General features: G+C 41.6%; 1 protein-coding gene across 8 annotated transcripts in view; it reads left to right on the top strand.

Annotated features, from left to right (window-relative positions):
• The first annotated feature begins 1,256 nt into the window (after positions 1 to 1,256).
• The window catches only part of LDHC (lactate dehydrogenase C), a 38,943-nt gene continuing 16,975 nt past the window's right edge, over positions 1,257 to 23,224 (top strand). For 2 of the 8 annotated variants that reach the window (XM_054438964.2, XM_054438962.2), the window contains exons 1-4: positions 1,273 to 1,403; positions 1,704 to 1,838; positions 4,181 to 4,298; positions 18,711 to 18,884. In XM_054438964.2, coding sequence (XP_054294939.1) covers positions 1,713 to 1,838; positions 4,181 to 4,298; positions 18,711 to 18,884 — 418 coding nt within the window. In that variant the 5' untranslated portion in view covers positions 1,273 to 1,403; positions 1,704 to 1,712. Of the gene's footprint in view, positions 1,458 to 1,703; positions 1,839 to 4,180; positions 4,299 to 18,710; positions 18,885 to 23,224 lie in introns of all 8 variants that reach the window. The other 6 variants (XM_054438968.2, XM_054438963.2, XM_054438966.2 and 3 more) reach the window with 5 other exon arrangements.

Here is a 23,224-nt window from a genome sequence, read left to right as displayed (position 1 = left end):
TTTTTTTCCCCACTAAAGCCCATGTTGCCAAAATAAAACTCAGTACTTCAAAGCCATGTTCTTAAAAATTCTTCAAAAATTTTTTTATTTTGGCCAGGCGCGGTGGTTCATGCCTGTAATCCCAGCACTTTGGGAGGCCGAGGTGGGCAGATCACTTGAGGTCACGAGTTCGAGACCAGCCTGGCCAGCATGGTGAAATACAAAAAAATACAAAAAAAATTTGCCTGGTGGCTGGGCGCGGTGGCTCACGCCTGTAATCCCAACACTTTGGGAGGGCGGATCACGAGGTCAGGAGTTGGAGACCATCCTGGCCAACATGGTGAAACCCCATCTCCACTAAAAATACAAAAATTAGCCAGGCGTGGTGGCGCACGCCTGTAGTCCCAGTTACTTGGGAGGCTGAGGCAGGAGAATTGCTTGAACCCAGGCGGTGGAGGTTGCGGTGAACTGAGATTGCGCCACTGCACTTCAGCCTGGGCGACAGAGTGAGACTCTGTCTCAAAAACAACAACAATAACAACACTACAGGCTATTATAAGAAAAATAAATTATATTTTGGATTTTGAAAAAGGTTCAAATGCAAATACTCGACAAAAGATGGAGTAGGTTGTGTCCCCTTCTATGAGATATATATATCTCTCACAAAAAAAAATATATGTAAATTTTTTTTGAGATGGAGTTTCTCTCTTGTTGCCCAGTCTGGAGTGCAGTGGCACGATCTTGGCTCACTGCAACCTCCGCCTCCTGGGTTCAAGCGATTCTCCTGTCTCAGCCTCCCAAGTAGCTGGGACTACAGGCTTGCGCCACCATGCCCGACTAATTTTATATTTTTAGTAGAGAAGGGGTTTCACCATGTTGGCCAGGCTGGTCTCAAACTCCTGACCTCAGGTGATCCACCTGCCTGGGCCTCCCAAAGTGCTGGGATTACAGGTGTGAGCCACCGCGTCCGGCCATGAGTTATAAATATTAACAATTTCTTGCTGTAAATTGAAAGCATCCTTCGCATCTTTGCGTTTCATTACTACCCTCTGTTCTCTCAAGAGAAATTCTAACTTTATTTCAGCACTCAGTCCTGAAGTTACAGAAGTTAATAATTTTTTAAAATCCTGCAAATAATGCATGGATATCCCCGTCTTGCACACTCTTTGGGCCAGTCTAGAATTCTTCGCATCAATACTTCGGTGATCTGGACCGCCGCCACCCACACAGCGCTCCGGCGCAGAAAAGACGCCGCATCCCCAGGCCTGGGCCGGCGGGGGGCGGAGCTTGCGTGCTGACGCACAAGAGCCGAGCGGGCGAACGTGCGTGTCCCCAGTCGCACGGAGGGCAACCGTCGCCGGGCTTCGGGCCTCAACTGTCGTTGGTGTATTTTTCTGGTGTCACTTCTGTGCCTTCCTTCAAAGGTGGTGCTTTGCCCTTTTGGGTCATCTGTACTGATTGCGCCAAGCAAAGCATTTGTGAGCGTGTGGTGCTGGGGTGAAAGTGGTGGCTGGGGGCAGGGAGAAATCCAAAAGCCCGCTGGTGCCCCAGCCCTCCCATTGCCTGGTAGACTGGGCCGTGCTTTACCCTCCCCGCACCCTTTGACCAGGAAATTCTTTCTTTGGCTTCCCCCGATCCCCGGCTCCAACATTCTGCAAACTGAAGAGGTAGTTTCTTAGATGTTCAGTGTGGTTAATCCAATGAAATTGCATTATCCCTATCAGGTTCTCCAAATGTCAACTGTCAAGGAGCAGCTAATTGAGAAGCTAATTGAGGATGATAAAAACTCCCAGTGTAAAATTACTATTGTTGGAACTGGTGCCGTAGGCATGGCTTGTGCTATTAGTATCTTACTGAAGGTGAGTGAGAAGCCCATCCTGTGGCTGAAAATCAAGTGAGCACTTCAGAGTCTTGTATATGTCGATGTATTCAGGGTTGCCAGGTTAATCCCTTGAAAGCAATTATGTATCCTCTGACCTTTCCTCCCTCCCTCCCTCCCTCCCTTCCTTCCTTTCTTTCTCTCTTTCTTTTCCTTTTTTTTTTTTTTTTACTTCTTTTTTTTCCTTTCTTTTTTTTCTGACTTTCCTTTTCTTTTTCTTTTTTTGAGACAGGATTTGTCTGTTACCCAGGTTGGAGTGCAGTGGCGCGATCCTGGCCCACTGCAACCTCCACCCCCTGAGATCAAGCAATTCTCCTGCCTCAGCCTCTTGAATAGCTAGGGCCACAGGCATGCACCACCAGGCCTGGCTAATTTTTTATATTTTTAGTAGAGATGGGGTTTCTCCATGTTGGCCAGGCTGGTTTCGAACTCCTGACCTCAAGTGATCCGCCTGCCTCGGCCTCCCAAAGTACTGGGATTACAGGCATGAGCCACCACACCTGGCTGCCAATAGGTATTGTTTTTAACCCTTGTGCCCTTCTCCCTCTCTGCTTTTGGAGTTCCCAGTGTTTATTGTTCCCTTTTTTTTTTTTTTTTTTTGAGACGGAGTCTCGCTCTGTTGCCAGGCTGGAGTGCAGCGGCAGGATCTCGGCTCCTGGCAACCTCCCGGCTCCCGGCAACCTCCGACTCCCGGGTTCAAGCGATTCTCCTGCCTCAGCCTCCTGAGTAGCTGGGACTACAGGCATGTGCCACCACACCCAGCTAATTTTTATATTTTTAGTAGAAACGGGGTTTCATCATATTGGCCAGGATGGCCTTGATTTCTTGACCTCGTGATCCGCCTGCCTCAGCCTCCCAAAGTGCTGGGATTACAGGCATGAGCCACCACGCCTGGCCGTAAGTAGGGACTTTTACCTCTTTCCCTTACTGTTCGCCTTTGGAATCTGGCCATTGAATTCTGAATGAATACACTCCTTGTATATAGTTCCGTACTCTGTCGCATGTGACAAAAACCCAATTTAAATTAGGGTAAGCAGAAAAAGACGATATATTGTTCATGTAACTGGAAATAGGGCAAAACTGCTTCAGGTACTACTGGATTCTGAAGTTCACACATATCAAGACATAGTCTTTGTATATCTCGGTTTAGATTTTCTCTGTTGGCTTAATTCGTAGAGTCTTTCTATGTGGTGGTAAAGATGGCTGTACAGTTTGTTCTTAGATTCTTGTTTTTTCTCCAACTCTACAGTCCTTACTAATGTTCTTAGATTTGCATGTTATTCTTAGAGCTTATGATTCCAAAGAAAAGTGAGATGTAATCTTCCATCTTCCATTTTCAAACTTCATAGACATGCTTGTTTCTTATACCTGGGCCATATGTCCACTTATGAACTGATTTCTGTGACCAGAAGGAAAGGATGGAACAATTGGCTAGGTCTGGTTTTATGCCCATCTACCCCAAGCTTGGAAGACCAATGTTAATTGTACCGCACTGAAACACATGGAATGGGTTCCCATGGAAAAGAGAAATTCTATTACCAGAAAAAGGGACACTAGACGGATGAAAACAATAAGTGTTCATCAGAGGTGGTTACCTTCCGTTTGGGCCATAACGATGCATACTAAAAGCAGCTTTAGCCAACTCAGAAATCAGGCTTAAGGTTAAATATAATAAAATCCTGGCCGGGAGCAGTGGCTCAGGCCTGTAATCCCAGGACTTTGTGAGGCTGAGGTGGGCAGATCACTTGAGGTTAGGAGTTTGAGACCAGCCTGACCAATATGGTGAAACCCCATCTCTACTAAAAATACAAAAATTAGCCAGACATGGTGGCGGGCGCCTGTAATCCCAGCTACTCAGGAGGCTGAAGCACGAAAATCGCTTGAACCTGGGAGACGGAGGTTGCAGTGCCCGAGATTGTGCCACTGCACTCCAGCCTGGGCGACAGAGTGAGACTTCATTTCAAACAAAACAAAACAAAAAACACAAAAATAAAGGCTAAATATAATAAAAGCCTTTGAAATCATTTTATTTTCCTTGGTTTCAAATTGTTATCTGAATGGCAAAAAAACAAAAACAAAAACAAAAAACACCCAGCTCTAAAACGTTCTAACAATTATATGAAGTCAAACAATTTTTGCTACATCTTAATGTTTACTTACCTTGACTTTCGGTCACCCAGGCTCATTGAAAAACATTTTTATATCATTTTTCCCTATTAAAATATGAGATTCCCTTAATTATCAAGTAGCCACATGAAAATTCTTCTTATTCTCCTAAAACTTAAGTAGGAACATTTTATTCAGAACTTTCATATATTTTAGGATTTGGCTGATGAACTTGCCCTCGTTGATGTTGCATTGGACAAACTGAAGGGAGAAATGATGGATCTTCAGCATGGCAGTCTTTTCTTTAGTACTTCAAAGATTACTTCTGGAAAAGGTTAATTTTAGTTTTATAAAGTTATTTTCAAAGCTTTTTAAAAAAGTAACAAATTTTACCAAACTGATGTTAATAAATATAAAATTAAAAATAGCACCATGCCATTGGGCCATATAATTTAAATTAGTTAATTAATTTTTTTTGTTTTTTGAGAGGGTCTCACTCTGTCACCCAGATTAGGGTGCAGTGGCGCAATCTTGGCTCACTGCAACCTCCACCTCCCAGCTTCAAGTGATTCTCCTGCCTCAGTCTCCTGTGTAGCTGGGATTACAGGCATGCACCACCACGCCTGGCTAATTTTTGTATTTTTAGTAGAGACGTAGTTTCGCCATGTTGGCCAGGCTGGTCTTGAACTCCTGACCTCAGGTGATTGGGCCATATAGTTTATTTTTATTTATTTATTTATTTTGAGATGAGTCTCGCTCTGTTGCCCAGGCTGGAGTGCAATGGCACGATCTCAGCTCACTGCAACCTCCGCCACCCGGGTTCAAGCAGTTTTCTTGCCTCAGTCTCCCGAGTAGCTGGGATTACAGGCATGCGCCACCACACCCCGCTGATTTTTGTATTTTTAGTAGAGATGGGGTTTCACTATATGTTGCCCAGGCTGGTCTCTAACTCCTGACTTCAGGTGATCCGCCTGCCTTGGCCTTCCAAAGTGGTGGAATTATAGGTGTGAGCTGCCACGCCCAGCCAGGCTATATAATTTAAAAAGTTAATTTTTTTAAAAAGAACATTTCAATATAATTGGAGCATATTTGGAAAACAGAAAAAAAGCATAAAGAAAAATTGAATATCTTCTATTAATGACTTTATGTAGGTTTTCTAAGCTTTTGTTTTCTTTACATAACTGATATATAAATGCTTTTAAGCTTGTCATTTTGTCTTATATATTTTCCCAAGAATATACAATCTTGAAGAGTTTTTGTAGTATTATTAATATATTTATCCATATTCTTTAGTTTTCTTTCTATGTTTATAGTGAACCAGGTTTCAAGGCATAGCATGAGGCCATAGAACATAAGAAATTTAGAACTTGGCCTCATTGGCGTTAGCATCATCTGTTGACCAACTAAGAAGCCTCAGATAATTAGGAAACATAATTATTTTATCATACACTAAAGTATATGGTGCACTGTTTGGTCATGTGAATCAACAGATATACTTTCTACTAGAAGCCCTCTTATCTAACATGATTGAGATTGAAGGCAGTTACCTAATTTAAACATGCTTCTTAGAAAGAGCCATGATAAACATTTTATATTGACCTAAAACATACACATGTAGATACAAGCTCATTTGCTGATTTTCTGATTGTAGGGCAAGGCCTTTGAGTACGGCTCAGCTGATTAGAGTTTTGCAGTGCCTTCCCATCCCTTCCCTCTTCCCTTCCATCTTCCCATTCCCCTCCTTTTCCCTTTCCCTTTCCTTCCCCCTTTCCCTTCTCCCTTCATTTCATTCCTCCTTTCCTCCTCTTCCCCTTTCCCCCTCTGATCCTCTCCCCTCCACTCACCTCCCCTCCCCTCCCCAGCCCTCCATCCTTTCCTTTCCTCTCCTCTCCGTGTTGCCCAGATTGGAGTGGCTATTTATTTATTTATTTATTTTTGAGACAGAGTCTTGATCTGTTGCCCAGGCTAGAGTGTGGTGGTGCAATCTCAGCTCACCACAACCTCCACCTCCAAGGTTCAAACGATTCTCCTGCCTTAGGCTCCCAAGTAGCTGGGACTATAGGTGTGTGCCACCATGCCTGGCTAATTTTTGTGTTTTTAGCAGACACAGGGTTTCACCATGTTAGCCACTCTGGTCTTGAACTCCTGACCTCAGGTGACCCACCTGCCTTGGCCTCCCAAAGTGCTGGGATTACAGGCGTGAGCCACCGCACCCGGCCTGGAGTGGCAATTTATAGGCATGGTCTTAGCACACTACAATCTCGAACTCCTGGGCCGAAGTGGTCCTCCTGCCTCAGCCTGGCAAGTATCTGGGACAACAGGCGGTGTCTTTCTGAAAGCACATCAATAATGATCATTTAGATTGCTTTAAAATACTACAAGAAATTTAAAAGTGTTCATGGAAGCAATCTGGTTATAAAACCTTACTAAATTTTATGACTTTATTTTATTTTTGGAGACAGTTTCACCAGGCTGGAGTGCAGTGGCATAATCATGGTTCACTGCAGCCTCGAATTCCCAGGCTCAGGTGATGCTCCCACCTCACCATTCTGTGTAGCTGGGACTATAGGTGCACAGCACTACACCCAGCTAATTTTTAAAAAATTGTTATTTGTAGAGATGGGGTGTCACTCTGTTGCTCAGGCTGGTCTCAAACTCCTAGGCTCAAGCAGTTGCAGGTGTGAGCCACCACGCCCAGCCCATTTTTATCCCTTTCTCAAACCTAGAAGGACAATTTTTAAACAATTTGCTTTTAATGTCTTCCCAGGGATTAACTTACTTTTCATAGAAACAATTATTTTTAATATTAATTATGGAATACTTGATAGAGAAAAAGATTAAAAATAATATAACATTGGGAGGCTGATGTAGGAGGGTCACATGAGGCCAGGAGTTTGAAATCAGCCAGAGGCAACATAGTGAGACCCTGTCTCCATTGTGCCTGTAGCCCTAGCTTTGCGAGGCTGATGCAGGACGATTGCTTGAGTTCAAGGTTGCAGTGAGCTATGATTGTATCACTGCACTCCAGCCTGGGCACAAAGGAAGATCCTATTGCTAAAATATATATAATAATATAACAAACATCAGTGCATCTACCACTCAGCAAAAGAAATAAAACATTACCAAGTCAGTTGATACATTCTGTATATTCATATCTTCCTGTCCCTCAAATCTCAATGTTGAATGTGGTGTTTACCTTTACCAAACATTTCTTTCACACTGGTATTTAGTGACTTATATTATCTTTAATTATATATAATAATAATAAATACATAAATATATTTGGGTACAAATATGACTAATTCTTGATATGTAGCAACTAATGAGCAGAAGTACGTAGACATACTAGATAGTAATTTACTAGTTGAGAGTGTTTAGTATGTCTGGGATATCAGTATGTTTTGTATCAGTTAATTTGGTGGATTGGTTAAATGGAGTCAAATTAAAAGAGTATTACTATTTTATTTTATTTTATTTTTTGAGACGGAGTCTTGCTCTGTCACCCAGGCTGGAGTGCAGTGGCGTGATCTCTGCTCACTGTAACCTCCACCTCCCAGGTTCAAGAGATTCTCCTGCCTCAGCCTCCCAAGTAGCTGGAATTACAGGTGCATACCACCATGCCCAGCTAATTGTATTTTTAGTAGAGACGGGGTTTCACCATGTTGGCCAGGCTGGTCTCGAATGCCTGACCTCAAGCGAAACCACCCACCTTGGCCTCCCAAAGTGCTGGGATTACAGGTATGAGCCACCGCACCTGGCCATATTTTAAAATACTTGAAAACATATTCAACCTTCAATTTCTAATAATATGGCAGGATAAATACCTGGATAAATCTTTTGCTGTAAATGAGAAAACTCCTGCATAAAATATGAAATAAAAAAAATCAATCCTTGAGAAAGAATATGCTCTTAACAAAAAAGTAAGGCATTTTCACAACAGGTACTGAATGAAGTGAGGAAACCAGAGAGTTAAGCAGAGCACTGCAGCTCTGATTGCTCTTTTTACCCCGATAGCATTTGCCAAACATGGTGGACATCAATTTTGGTTTTCACTGACTCATAAAATTTAGGAGAACAGAGACAGAGCTTGGGGATTTGGGGAGATCACCCCACAAAGCTGGTACCCTAGTGGACTAAGCCAGGGGTTACTAAACTTTTTCTGGAAAGACTCAGATAGTAGATATTTTAGGCTTTTCCAGCTATGTAGTTCCTATTATACCTACTCAACTCTGCTCTTACAGTGCAAAAGGAAGCCACAGACAATAATACATAAGCAAGTGGGTGTGGCTCCAGTGAGACTCTATTTACCAAACACAGGTGGTAGACCAGATATCGCTTGCCTGCCAACAGTAGTTTACCATTGCCAGAACTATACCGTTAATGTAATGATGATCTACAAATAATTATTCTCTCCCTGCCTTTGGGGACTACAAGTAAAATGGAATGTCTTAGACACTTTAGTGGGGGAATATACCTGCTAAGGATTTGGAACCACAAGCTGGCTCTTTTTTGAGTTCCAGAAAACCTTAAGCAATCAGATGGTAGCTGGAGGAAACTCACTTTATTTCAGGCCTCAAAGAACTTCCACAAATAAACTTCCAGAGAAAATGAACATCTCACAATAGAAATAATTAAATCTGCAAGAAAAGGCATGAACAAGAACCAGCATAACAGAAACATGCCACTATAGATTTAAAAATTATCAAACACAAATTATAAAATTAATATGACTATTCTACTTAAAAAATAAAGGACAGACTTGAAAATATCAGCATGAGACAGGAGACTATAAAAACATTTAAAAAGTAACAAAATATAACTTATAAATGTGAAAAACTCAATGGAGCCAGGCATAGTGGCTCAGTCCTATAATCCCAGCACTTTGGGAAGGTGAGGCAGGTGGATTGGTTGAGGTCAGGAGTTAGAGATCAGCTTGGCCAACATGGTGAAAACCTGTCTCTACTAAAAATACAAAAATTAGCTGGGTGTGGTGGTCCATGCCTGTAGTCTCAGCTACTCAGGAGGCTGAGGCAAGAGAATCACTTGAACCAGGAGGCAGAGGTTGCAATGAACTGAGATGGCACCACTCCACACTCCAGCCTGGGCGACAAAGCGAGACTCTGTCTTAAAACAACAACTACAACAACGTCTATGGATACAATGATAGATTAGACACATTTGAAGAGAGAAGTGTCAAATCTAAGGCAATTACCCAGAAGACAAGAAGTAGAAAATATAACAGGTTAAGAGTCATGGAGGATAGAATCATCACATTTGAAGAGATTATGATTGAGCTTTTTTGAAGACCACTGAAAAATATCAACCCACAGATTTAAGAAGCCAAATAATCTCAAGAAGAATAAATACAATATCCATACCTGGACATATTCTTGTGAAATTAGAGAACACTAAAGGCAAAAAGAAGTTCTTAAAAATTGTCAGAGAAGATAAATTACCTACAGAAAAGGGAGAGGGTGACAATAGCAGCAGTGAAACCAGAAGACAATGGAATGATATTTTTAATGTGCTGAGGGAGGAGTAAGTGTCAATCTGGAATCTACCCAGCAAAAACATCTTTTAAGAACAAGGACAAAGCTGGGCCTGGTAGCAGCCTGAGGCAGAAGGATCACTTTGAGACCGGCCTGGGCAGCATAGTGAAATCTTGTCTCTTAAAAAAAAAAAAAAAAAAAAAAAAAAAAAGGCGGGGAGAGTGAATGAAAGTGTCTTCAGAAACAGACTGAGACAATTACTGTCAGACCCTCCCTAAAGGAAACACAAAAGTATATATCTCAGGCAAAAGAAAAGTGATCTCACATACAAGATCTGTGATGCAAGACAAAAAATGAAGGGCAGAGAAAATGGTAAATATGAAGGCAAATCTAAATAAACATCAATTGTATAAAACTGTAGTCTTGGGGGATTAAAAAATTTTTGAATATAGCATATAAATATATGGGCGAGGAGTGATAGTGATGAATGAAGTAGTGTTCTAAGTTTCCTGTGTCATTAGAGAAGCAGAAAGTGTGGTGATTAACTTCGAACTTTGATAAGTTAAAAATGCATGTTGTAATTTCTTTTTCTTTTTCAAATTTTTATATTTTTTATTTTATTTTATTTTATTTTGAGACAAAGTCTCACACTGTCACCCAGGCTGGGTGCAGTGGTGTGATCTCAGCTCACTGCACCCTCCACCTCCCAGGTTCAAGTGATTCTCCTGCCTCAGCCTCTCGAGTAGCTGAAATTACAGGCACGCACCACTAAGCCCGGCTAATTTTTTGTATTTTTAGAAGACATGGGGTTTCACCATGTTGGCCAGGCTGGTCTCTAACTCCTGACCTCAGGTGATCTGCCTGCCTCGGCTTCCCAAAGTGCTGGGATTACAGGAGTGAGCCACCATGCCTGGCCTCAAATTTTTAAATAATTTTTAAAGAGGCGAGGTATAGGTTGGACATGGTGGCTCACGCCAGTAATCCTAGAACTTTGGGAGGCTAGACAGGCAGATCACTTGAGGTCAGGAGTTTGAGACCAGCGTGGCCAACCTGGTGAAACCCCATCTCTACTAAAAATACAAAAATTAGTTGGGCGTGGTGATGCATGCCTATAATCCCAGCTACTCAGGAACCTGAGTCAGGAGAATCGCTTTAACCTGGGAGGTGGAGGTGACAGTGAGCCGAGATCATGCCATTACACTCCAGCCTGGGTGACAAGAGCAAAACTCCATCTCAAAACAAACAAAAAACACAGAGATGGGATCTCGCTATGTTGCCCAGGCTGGTCTCAAACTCCTGGGCCCAAATGATCCTTCTGTCTAACTCAGCTGGGATTACAGATGACATGGTCTAACTTCTGTGACAGCTAACGAACAGAAACCTTTAAATTCTTAAAGGTGTCTGGGCATGGTGGCTCATGCCTGTAATCTCAGCACTTTGGGAGGCCAACACGGGTGAATCATTTGAGGTCAGGAGTTCAAGACTAGCCTGGCCAACACGGTGAAACCCTGTCTCTACTGAAACTACAAAAATTAGTTGCATGTGGTGGTGCACACCTGTAGTCCCAGCTACTCAGGAGGCTGAGGCAGGAGAATCACTTCAACCCGGGAGGTGGAGGTTGCAGTGAACCAAGATCGCTGCCACTATACTCCAGCCTGAGCGATGGAGCAAGACTCTGATCCAAAAAAACAAAAAAATTAGTAAAGAGGAAGAAGTAATATTAGATAAACATACCTAATGAATTAAAAAGAAGATAGAAATATAAGAAGAGGACAGCATATAAAACTGGAAGTTTAGCAAGGATGACAGACAAAGTTAGTAATCAGAAATCAAGGCAGGGCACGATGGCCCACGCCTGTAATCCCAGCACTCTGGGAGGCTGAGGTGGTAGATCACTTAAGGCCAGGAGTTCGAGATCAGCCTGGGCAACATGGTGAGACCCCTGTCTCTACTAAAAATACAAAAATTAGCTGGGCGTAATGGTGCACACCTGTAATCCAGCTACTTGGTACGCTGAAGTAGGAGAATCACTTGAACCCGGAGGTGGAAGTTACAGTGAGCCAAGATTGTGGCAGTGCACCCCAGCCTGGGCAACAGAGCAAGACTCCATCTCAAAAAAAAAAAAAAAAATCCATTGTATTTCTGCATGCCAAAACCAGGCAAAAGAAATCTAAAGCTATTATTTACAATATCATAAAAATAGGAAATACCTGGGATAAGAGCTTTTGTGCAGAAAACATACCACCTCATTAGAAGATGTTAAATGTCAGGCTGGGTGTGGTGCCAGTAATCCTAGCACTTTGGGAAGCCGAGGCGGGAGTATCGCTTGAGTGGAGGAGTTTAAGACCAGCCTGGGAAACACGGGGAAACCCTGTCTTTACCAAAAATACAAAAATTAGCTGGGCGTGTTGATGGGTGCCTGAATCCCAGCTACTCGAGAGGCTGAGGTGGAAGGATGGCTTGAGCCTGGGAGGCAGAAGTCACAGTGAGCTGAGGTTGCGCCATTGCACTCCAGCCTGGGTGACATGTCTCAAAAAAAAACAAAACCAAAACCAAAAAAAAGAAAAAAAACAACAAAAAACTCAAAGAATATATTATCTAAATAAATGAGAGGAGGCTGGGCGCAGTAGCTCATGCCTGTAATCCCAGCACTTTGCGAGGCCGAGTCAAGTGGATCCCTTGAGGTCAGGAGTTCGAGACCAGCCTGGCCAACATGGTGAAACCCTGTCTCTGCTAAAAATACAAAAAATTAGCCGGGCGTGGTGGCACACACCTGTAGTCCCAGCTACTCGAGAGTAAAATAAATAAATGAAGTGATATTCCTTGTTCATAGAAGTCTCAATATTTTAAGCTATCCATTTTTCCCATATTGATTATATGCAATCCTAGTCAAAACCCTGCAGGTTTTGTTATTATTGGACATTCCAACCTAATTCAAGACTTATTATAAAGCATTAATTATGTGCAGAGACTTAATTAGGAGACAATATAAAAGATTGTTATATAACACTGATAATTTTCTAGATAAATAGGAAATTTATGGACCTTTAGAATTGTTCTTATGGCAGTAGTTATCATTATGGGAAAAATAAATTGATACCACACACAAAGATCAAATCCAGGTTGGTTAAAGACTAAAATGTGAAAAGCAAAACTTCAGAGTTTCCTTTAGAAGATAAAGTAGAATATCCTTATGACCTGAAGGTAGGGACTAATTTAAACACAAAGACACAAAAAGTATAATCAATAAAGAATACAAAGTTAAGAGTGTTCACAAAAATATAATATAAAAGAGCGAAGAGACAAGCCATAAACTGAGAGAAGATATTTGCAGTGTTAACATCTAACAAAGGAATAGTGTTCAGAATAAAAATACTTGTATTAATATAATACATAAAAAGTATGCACAGCTCAATAGAAAAATGAGAAAAGCCTTCAATAATTTACAAAAGAAGACACTCAAGTGGCTTATAAATAGAGGGAAAAAACTCAATAACCAAGCACAGGAAAATAAAAACCATATCAATATACCATTACACCCCCACTAGATTGGTAGAAGTGTGATACTAAGTGTTTGTGAGGATGTGGAACAATAAGTGCTCTCACACACAGCATATAGGAATGTAGTAAAACCAGTTAAAAAAACAAGTTTGGCCGGGTGCGGTGGCTCACGCCTGTACTCCCAGCACTTTGGGAGGCTGAGGTGGGCGGATCACGAGGTCAGGAGTTTGAGACCAGCCTGACCAACATGGTGAAACCCCGTCTCTACTAAAAATACAAAAATTAGCCAGGCATGGTGGTGCGTGCCTGTAATCCCAGCTACTCAGGAGTCTGAGGCAGGAGAATCGCTTGAACCCAGGAGGTGGAGGTTGCAGTGAGCCTAGATCTCGCCACTGCATTCCAGGCTGGGCCATGGAATGAAACGCTCTCAAAAAAAAAAAAAAAAAAAAACCCACAAGTTTGTCATTACCTGGTGAAGTTGAACATGAACATATCCCACAACCTGGAAATTATACTTCTAAGTATATTCCCCAGAAAACTTTTGCACATGTGCACTAGGATACATGTACAAGAACGTATTGTAGTAGCCCCAAACTGTAAACAAGTCAATGAATCCCAGTACTAAGTTGTAAAATTATGCAGTGTAATACTGCACAGCAGTGAAAGTGAAGGAACTACAGGAACACACATTAACATGGATAAATATCAGATACATAATATTTAGTTAAGGGAATACATGCCTTATGATTCAAAAACATAAAATTTACTATGTAATGCTGGGCATGGTGGCTCATGCTTGTAATCTTAGCACTTTGGGAGGCCGAGATGGGCGGATCACTTGAGGTCAGGAGTTCCAGATCAGCCTGGCCACCATGGCGAAACCTTGTCTCTACTAAAAATACAAAAATTAGCTGGGAGTGGTGGCATGTGCCTGTAATTCCAGCTACTTGGGAGGCTGAGGTAGGAGAATCGCTTGAACCTGGGAGGCAGAAGTTGCAGTCGGCTGAGATCGTGCCACTGTACTCCAGCCTGGCTGATAGAGCCATCTCAAAACAAAACAAAACAAATAAAAAAAAATTAATATGTAATTTAAACATGCATAAGTAGTAAAGCTTTTTTAAAAGTAATGTGATTTTTTGCCAGCCACAAGAGTAGTTGATAGGTATAATCTGTTAGAGGCATGCAGGGGCTTCCAAGGTGTTGACGATGTTCTACAAATTTGGGGATTTTTTTTTGTTTTTAAAAAGGGTCTTGCTCTGTTGCCCAGGCTAGAGTTCAGGGGTGTGATCATAGCTCACCACAACCTCAAACTCTTGAATTCCTGGGTTCAAGCAGTCCTCCCACCTCAGCCTCCAGAGGACAAATGTGAACTAGGTGTTTATTGTGCGGTTTTGGCAGAGTTGTTTAATATTTTTAATTTTTTTCATTAAAAAATTATTGTATTTTAGAGACTAGGTCTTGCCCTGTTACCCAGGCTGGAGTGCAGTGGCACGATCTCAGCTCACTGCAATCTCCGCCTCCCAGGTTCAAGTAATTCTCGTGCCTCAGCCTCCCCAGTAGCTGGGATTACAGGTGTGAGCCACCGTGCTTGGCCTTTTGTGTGGTTTTAACAGAGTTGTTTAATGTTTTATAAATTGAATGTATATTTCTTATATGTTATTGTATATGAAATATTTCACAATAGAACATTTTAAAAATACATTTTGTGCCAGGCGTGGTGGCTTACGCCTGTAATCCCAGTACTTTGGGAGGCCGAGGCGGGTGGATCACAAGGTCAGGAGATCGAGACCATCCTGGCTAACGCGGTGAAACCCCGTCTCTACTAAAAATAAAAAAAATTAGCCGGGCATGTTGGCGGGCGCCTGTAGTCCCAGCTACTTGGGAGGCTGAGGCAGGAGAATGGCGTGAACCCAGGAGGCGGAGCTTGCAGTGAGCCGAGATCGCGCCACTGCACTCCAGCCTGGGCAACAGAGTGAGACTCTGTCTCAGAAAAAAAAAAAAAAAAAAAGAAAAAAGAAAATACATATTGTGAGGTCTAATGGGGAAGAGCAATGATGGAACATTGTTGATTATCCACAATTTTTTTTTTCAATTTTTTAGTTTAGAGATGGCTGTTCATGGGCACAATCACAGTGCACTGCAGCCTCTAACTCCTGGGTTCAAGTGACCCTCTTGCTTCAGCTTCCTAAGTAGCTGGGACTACTATGCCCAGCTTCACAGATATTTTAAATGATCTCATATGTACAGTGAGTCCAGGTGCGTGGAACATAGAAGGTGCTAAGATATTTATGGACCAGGTGTGGTGGCTCACGCCTGTAATCCCAGCACTTTGGGAGCCCGAGGCAGGTGGATCACCTGAGGTCAGGAGTTCAAGACCAACCTGGCCAACATGGCAAAACCCCGTTTCTACTAAAGATACAAAAATTAGCTGGGCATGGTGGCGGGTTCCTGTAATCCCAGATACTTGGGAGGCTGAAGCAGGAGAATCACTTGAACCAGGGAGGCATAGGTTGCAGTGAGCCAAGATCACGCCACTCCACTCCAGCCTGGGCAACATAGCAAGACTCCGTCTCAAAAAAAAAAAAAAAAGATATTTGTGGAAAGAAGGGAGTAATGTGAAATCAGTGAAATCAGAACCTATTATTAATATTATGGTGCTTGTGATTAAGTTAGGGGTTTAAATAAGACATAACCATGGGAAGATAACATATGCTCTTATAAGGACTTTTTCATAATTATAGGCAGTAAGTGCTATAAAAAAATTCTGTGAAGAAAGTGGTATTTATGAATGATATGATAAATAATGAATGATATGATGGCTTTATGTCTTATTTTCATGTCAGATTTTCCAGGTGCCCTGATCCTGTTAATGCCATTATTTCCTTACCTGTTGTTTATTTTCCTTTCTACATATAACCACATATCATTTATGAATGATATGATAAATACTTGGGGATATCTAGCAGAGGAATTGGTATTTGAAGAAGTACTTGACTAATATAATAATAATGTTAATTGTTAACATTTATTGAACATTTAATACACACTGTTGAGTACTTAATGTATATTAACTCACTGAGTTATCTTCTTAAGAACCATATTTTTTAAAAGGCTATTAGCGGCTGGGCGTGGTAGCTCCTGCCTGTAATCCCAGCACTGTGGGAGGCTGAGGTGGGTAGATCACGAGGTCAGGAGTACAAGACCAGCCTGGTCAAGATGATGAAACCCCGTCTCTACTAAAAATACAAAAATTAGCCAGGCGTGGTGGCAGGCTCCTGTAATCCCAGCTACTTGGGAGGCTGAGGCAGGGTATTGCTTGAACCTGGAAGGCGGAGGTTGCAGTGAGCTGAGATCGCACCACTGCACTCCAGCTTGGGCGACAGAGCGAGATTGTGCCTCAAAAAAACAAACAAAAACAAAATAACAACAAAAAAACGCTATTAGCTTGATCTTGTAGATGAGGAAGTGAGAGTTAGAGGGGTAGGCAAAGTAATTGTCCACGGTTACATAGCTAGTAAGTGGCAAAGTTGGGAATACTGGCAGTTAGACCTCAGAGCTTTTGCTCCAGGCCACTGTAGTTTATGGTCTCTTTGTGGTTATATTTACAAAGAAAAATAAATAACAGGTAAAGAAATGATGGCATTAACAGGATCAGGGCAGCTGGGAAATCTGACATAAAAATAAGACATAAAGCTAGTAAAGATGATTTGGAGCCAGATTTTTTTTTTTTTTTTTTTGAGATGGAGTCTCGCTCTGTCACTCAGGCCGGAGTGCAGTGGCACAATCTCGGCTCACTGCAACCTCCACCTCCTAGGTTCAAGTGATTTTCCTGCTTTAGCCTCCTGAGTAACTGGGATTACAGCACGTGCCATCATGCCCAGCTAATTTTTGTATTTTTAGTAGAGACGGGGTTTCACCGTGTTGGCTAGGCTGGTTTTGAGCTCCTGACCTCAAGTGATCCACCCATCTCTGCCTCTTAAAGTGCTGGGATTACAGGTGTGAGTCACTGTGCCTGGCCAGAAATGTCGTCTAATTCCTAAGTTTGCCTTTCTAGTTAAAATCTTTATTGGGGCAGGAAAAACAACAGTGTTCATATTTCATAAGTTATCTTCTCTTTTGGATTAGAAAGATACAAGAATCACCATAAATGAAGATGTGATATTTTAAAAATTAAGTAGATTTCATTTTATTTTCTTTCTTTCTTTCTTTTCTTTTTTTTTTTTTTGAGACAGAGTCTCACTCTATCACACAGACTGGAGTGCAGTGGCACGATCTGGGCTCACTGCAACCTCCACCTCCTGGGTTCAAGCCATTCTCCTGCCTCAGCCTCCTGAGTAGCTGGGATTACAGATGCACGCCACCATGGCTGGCTAATTTTTGTATTTTTAGTAGAGACATGTTGGTCAGGCTGGTCTTGAACTCCTGACATCAAGTGATCCGCCAGCCTCAGCTTCCAAAGTGTTGGAATTACAGGTGTGAGCCACCATGCCCAGCTATTAGATTTCATTTTCTAAAAGAACATGAAAAGTCGAGATGAGATAGATATAAAGGATATTTTAACTAATTTTTTACATCCATATGGTAGATAACCTTCAGCTATATAATAGTGCTTTTTAAAAGTCCAGTATGAGGCCACATGTGGTGGCTCACGCCTGTAATCCCAGCACTTTAGGAGGCCGAGGTAGGTGGATCAGTTGAGGTCAGGAGTTCGAAACCAGCCTGGCCAACATGGTGAAACCCCGTCTCTACCAAAAAATAAAAATTTAGCTGTGTGTGTTGGTGCATGCCTGTAGTCCCAGCTACTCAGGAGGCTGATGTGGGAGAATCTCTTGAACCTGAGAGGCAGACGTTGCAGTGAGCTGAGATGGCACCACCATACTCCAGCCTGGGCAACAGAGTGAGACCCTATCTCAAAAAAAAAAAAAAAAGAAGTCCAGTATGAGTTAGTAAGTGACATTGTATTCAACAGGTGAAACAACTGGTCATTTAGTACGTAGTTTATTTTCTTGGGTGGGTCAAGAACTTGTTTGTGATTTCAAACCCAGTCCCTTACAATATTAGAAGTAAATACATTCTCACTCTTAGACTCCTGAAACAGACACATAAATTCTCAGAGTTCTAAGTCTTTATTCATTTTAGTCTTTCTTTTTTTTGTTTTTGAGATGGAGTCTTGCCAGGCTGGAGTGCAGTGGCACGATCTTTGCTCACTTCAACGTCCGCCTCCGAGGTTCAAGCGATTCTCCTGCCTTAGCCTCCCAAGTAGCTGGGACTACAGGCATATGCCGCCACTCCCAGCTAATTTTTGTATTTTTAGTAGAGACAGGATTTTACCATGTTGGCCAAGATGGTCTTGATCTCTTGACCTCGTGATCCCCCTGCCTTGGCCTCCCAAAGTTCTGGGATTACAGGAGTGAGCCACCGCGCCTGGCCTCATTTTGGTGTTTCTAAGAAGGCAGAGAGCTGACTTTCATTGCCTTGGGCCTTCATAACACATGGGAATTTGGGCAAAAGGGGATGTTAGTTTCTATTGTTATAAAAATTTTTGAGGTAGCTATGTGAAATTTGGCAAGTCATAGTGACAAGGCTTCCTTCAGATTATACAGGTTAGAAAAGTCCATTCATCTCCAAAATGCCAGACATAAAGGTACATGGATACTTTAATATAATACTAAGAACATACAATAGAGTTTTAAGGAGTTAAGGCACAGTGGTTATGGTAATCTTGATCCAAATATAGTATTTTGTTTCCTTTTTAGATTACAGTGTATCTGCAAACTCCAGAATAGTTATTGTCACGGCAGGTGCAAGGCAGCAGGAGGGAGAAACTCGCCTTACCCTGGTCCAACGTAATGTGGCTATAATGAAATCAATCATTCCTACCATAGTCCATTATAGTCCTGATTGTAAAATTCTTGTTGTTTCAAATCCAGGTGAGTCTTCTCTCTTCCATTCTATTGCATAAGGATGATCTTTCCATACCATTCCTTTAAAAGAATCAACTTCATTGAGGTAACATTTATATACAATAAATTGCACTCATTTAAAGTATATAATGCAATGAGTTTTGATAAATGTAATCACTCATGAAACTACCGCCATGATCAAGATACAAAACATTTCAGTTACCTCTGAAAGTTTTCTTGTGCCTCCTTGCAGTTCATCTCTCATTCCACCCCTGGCCCCATTTTCTGGAATTTTATATGAATCGAGTCATGCTGAATGTAATTTTTTCTGCCTGACTTCTTTCACCCAGCATAGTTATTTTGGGATTCATCCATATTAGTGAGTGTATCATATTGTTCCTTTTTTAGTGCCAAAGTATTCTTTTGTTTATACATTTTTTTTGTTTGTTTGAGATGGGGTCTCACTCTGAGATGGGGTGTCACTCAACCTCTGTCTCACTCAAGGTTGGAGTGCAATGGCGTAATCTTGGCTCACTGTAACCTCTGCCTCACAGGCTCAATTGATCCTCCCACCTCAGGCTCCCCAGCAGCTGGGACCACAGGCATGTCCCACCACACCCAGCTAGTTTTTGTATTTTTGGTAGAAGTGGGGTTTCACTATTTTGTCCAGTCTGGTCTGGAACTCCTAAGCTCAGGCAGTCTACTCTCCTTGGCCTCCCAAAGTGCTGGGATTACGGATGTGAGCCACTGCACCCAGCCATTGTTTATACATTTAATATGCTATTTTGTTTATTCATTTGTTGAAACATATTGAGGTTATTTCCAGTTTTGGGCTATTATGAATGAAACTAATATCATAATTTGTGTGTATTTGTGTGGTCATATGTCTTTATTTCTCTTGGATAAATACCTGGGAGTAACATAGGTGGGTTATATGGTAGGTATATGTTTAACTCTATCAGAAATTACCAAACAGGTTGGGCATTGTGGTTCATGCCTGTAATCCTAGCACTTTGGGAGGCTGAGGCAGAAGGATCGCTTGAGCCTAGGAGTTTGAGACCACTGTGGGCAACATAGGGAGACCTTGTCTGTACATAAAATAAAGTAAAAAAGCTGGGTATGAAGATTGCATAAGCCTGGGAGGTCTGGGCTGCAGTGAGCTGTGGTTGTGCCACTGCACTCCAGCCTGAGTGGCAGAGTGAAACCTTGTGTCAACAAAAACAAAAACAAAAACAAAAACAAAAACAAAAAAACCAGTTTTAAATTTTAGCCAATCCAGGCCAGGCGTGGTGGCTCACACCTGTAATCCCCGCAACACTTTGGGAGCCTAAGGCAGGTGGATCACCTGAGGTCAGGAGTTCAAGACTAGCCTGGCCAACGTAGTGAAACCCCATCTCTACTAAAAATACAAAATTAGCCGGGTGTGTGGTGGTGCATGCCTGTAATCCCAGCTACTCAAGAGGCTGAGGCAGGAGAATCACTTGAACCTGGGAAGTGGAGGTTGTGGTGAGTTGAGATCGCACCATTGCATTCCAGCCTGAGCAACAAGAGTGACACTCTGTCTCAAAAAATAAAAATAAAAATAAATAAATAAAATAAAATAAAATAAATTTTAGCCAATCCAATATCATTGTGTGTGTGTTTTTGTTTTGTTTTGTTTTGTTTTGTTTTTTGTTTTTGAGATGGAGTCTTGCTCTGTGTCCCAGGCTGGAGTGCAGTGGCATGACCTTGGCTCACCGCAACCTCCTTGTCGCAGGTTCAAGTGATTCTCCTGTTCAGCCTCCCATGTTGCTGGGACTGCAGGTGCACACCACCACGCCTGGCTAATTTTTGTATTTGTAGTTTTAGTAAAGACGAGGTTACACCATGTTGGCCAGGCTGGTCTCAAACTCCTGACCTCAGGTGATCCACCCGCCTCACCTCCCAAAGTGCTGGGATTACAGGTGTGAGCCACTGCACCCGGCCTACTCTCTTCTTTTCTTGATTAATCTTGCTAATAGTCTATCAATTTTATTTATCTTTTCAACGAACCAGCTTTTTGTTTCATTTATCTTTTGTATTTTTTTGTTTCAATTTCATTTAGTTCTCCTCTGATCTTGGTTATTTCCTTTCTTCTGCTGGGTTAGGGTTTGGTTTGTTCTTGTTTCTCTAGTTCCTTGAGGTGTGACCTTAGATTGTCTTTTGTGGTCTTTCAGACTTTTTGATGTAGGCATTTAGGGCTATGAACTTTCCTCTTGGCATCGCCTTAGCTGTATCCCAGCGGATTTGATAGGTTGTGTCATTACTGTCATTCAGTTAGAAGAATTTTTAATTTCTATCTTGATTTCATTTTTGACCCAATGCTCATTCAGGAGCAGGTTATTTAATTTCCATGTATTTGCATGGTTTTGAAGGTTCCTTTTGGAGTTGATTTCCAGTTTTATTCCACTGTGGTCTGAGAGTGCTTGATATAATTTCAATTTTTTTAAATTTATTGAGGCTCATTTTATGGCCTATCATATGGTCTATCTTGGAGAAAGTTCCATGTGCTGTTGAATAGGTTGTGTATTCTGTGGTTGTTGGATGAAATGTTGTGTATATATATGTTAAATCCATTTGTTCCAAGGTATAGTTTAAATCCACTGTTTCTTTGTTGACTTTCTATCTTGATGACCTGTCTGTTGCTGTCAGCGGAGTATTGAAGGCCCCCACTATTATTGTGTTGCTGTCTGTCTTATTTCTTAGGTTTATTAGTAAATGTTTTATAAATTTGGGAGCTCCAGTGTTAGGTGCATATATGTTTAGGACTGTGATATTTTCCTGTTGGACAAGGCCTTTTACCATTATATAATGTCCCTCTTTGTCTCTTTTAACCGCTGTTGCTTTAAAGTTTGTTTCGTCTGATATAAGAGTATCTACCCCAGCTCGCTTTTGGTGTCCATTTGCATGAAATGCCTTTTTCCACCCCTTTATGTGAGTCCTTGTATGTTAGGTGAGTCTCCTGAAGACAGCAGATAGTTGGATGGTTAGTTCTTATCCATTCTGCTGTTCTGTATCTTTTAAGTGGAGCATTTAGGCCATTTACATTCAGTGTTAGTATTGAAATGCAAGGTACCGTTGTATTCATCAAGCTTTTTGTTGCCTGTGTACTTTGGGTTTTTGTTTGTATGTTTGTTTTTGCTTTTTAACTTGTGTTTTTGTTTTATAGGTCCTGTGTGATTTATGCTTTAAGGATGTTCTGGGCCAGGCACAGTGGCTCACACCTGTAATCCCAGCATTTTGGGAGGCCAAGGTGGGCAGATCACCTGAGGTCAGGAGTTCAAGACCAGCCTGCCCAACATAGTGAAACCCTGTCTCTACTAAAAACACAAAAATTAGCTGGGCATGGTGGTGGGCACCTGTAGTCCCAGCTACTCGGTAGGCTGAGGCAGGAGAATTGCTTGAACCTGGGAGGCAGAGGTTGCAGTGAGCTGAGATCATGCCACTGCACTCCAGCCTGGGCGACAGAGCGAGACTCCATCTCAAAAAAAGGAAATAAATAAATAAATAAATAAAAGAGGTTCTGTTTTGATGTGTTTCCAGGATTTGTTTCAAGATTTAGAGCCCCATTTAGCAGTTCTTATAGTGGTGGCTTGGTAGTGCCAAATTCTCTCAGCATTTGTTTGTCTGAAAATGACTGTATCTTTCCTTCATATATGATTCTTAGTTTCATTGGATACAACATTATTGGCTGATAATTGTTTTGTTTGAGGAGGCTGAAGATAGGGCCCCAATCCCTTCTAGGTTGTAGGGTTTCTGCTGAGAAATCTGCTATTAATTTGATAGGTTTTTCTTTATAGGTTACCTGGTGCTTCTGTCTCACAGCTCTTAAGATTCTTTCCTTTGTCTTAACTTTGGGTAACCTGATGATAGTGTGCTAGGCAAAGATCTTTTTGCGATGAATTTCCCAGGTGTCCTTTGTGCTTCTTGTATTTGCATGTCTAGGTCTCTAGCAAGGCCGGGGAAGTTTTCCTTGATTATCTCCCCAAATACCAAATATGTTTTCTAAGCTTTTAGAATTGTCTTCTTCCTCAGGAACACTGATTATTCTTAGGTTTGGTTGTTTATTGTAATCCCAGACGTCCTAGAGGCTTTGTTCATATCTTCTTATTCTTTTTCTTTGTCTTTATTGGATTGGGTTAATTTGAAGACCTTGTCTTCAAGCTCTGAATTTCTTTCTTCTACTTGTTCAATTCTATTGCTGAGACTTTCCAGAGCATTTCACATATCTAAAAGTGTGTCCAAAGTTTCCTGAATTTTTTATTGTTTTTTCTTTAAGCTATTTATTTATGTGAATATTTCTCCCTTCACTTCTTGTATAATTTTTTTTTAATTTCCTTGCATTGGGC

Source organism: Pongo pygmaeus, chromosome 9 (genome assembly GCF_028885625.2).
Source record: "Pongo pygmaeus isolate AG05252 chromosome 9, NHGRI_mPonPyg2-v2.0_pri, whole genome shotgun sequence".
NCBI lineage: Eukaryota > Metazoa > Chordata > Mammalia > Primates > Hominidae > Pongo > Pongo pygmaeus.
The sequence above is the reverse complement of the archived record's forward strand: the minus strand, read 5'-3'. Positions and strand labels throughout refer to the sequence as shown.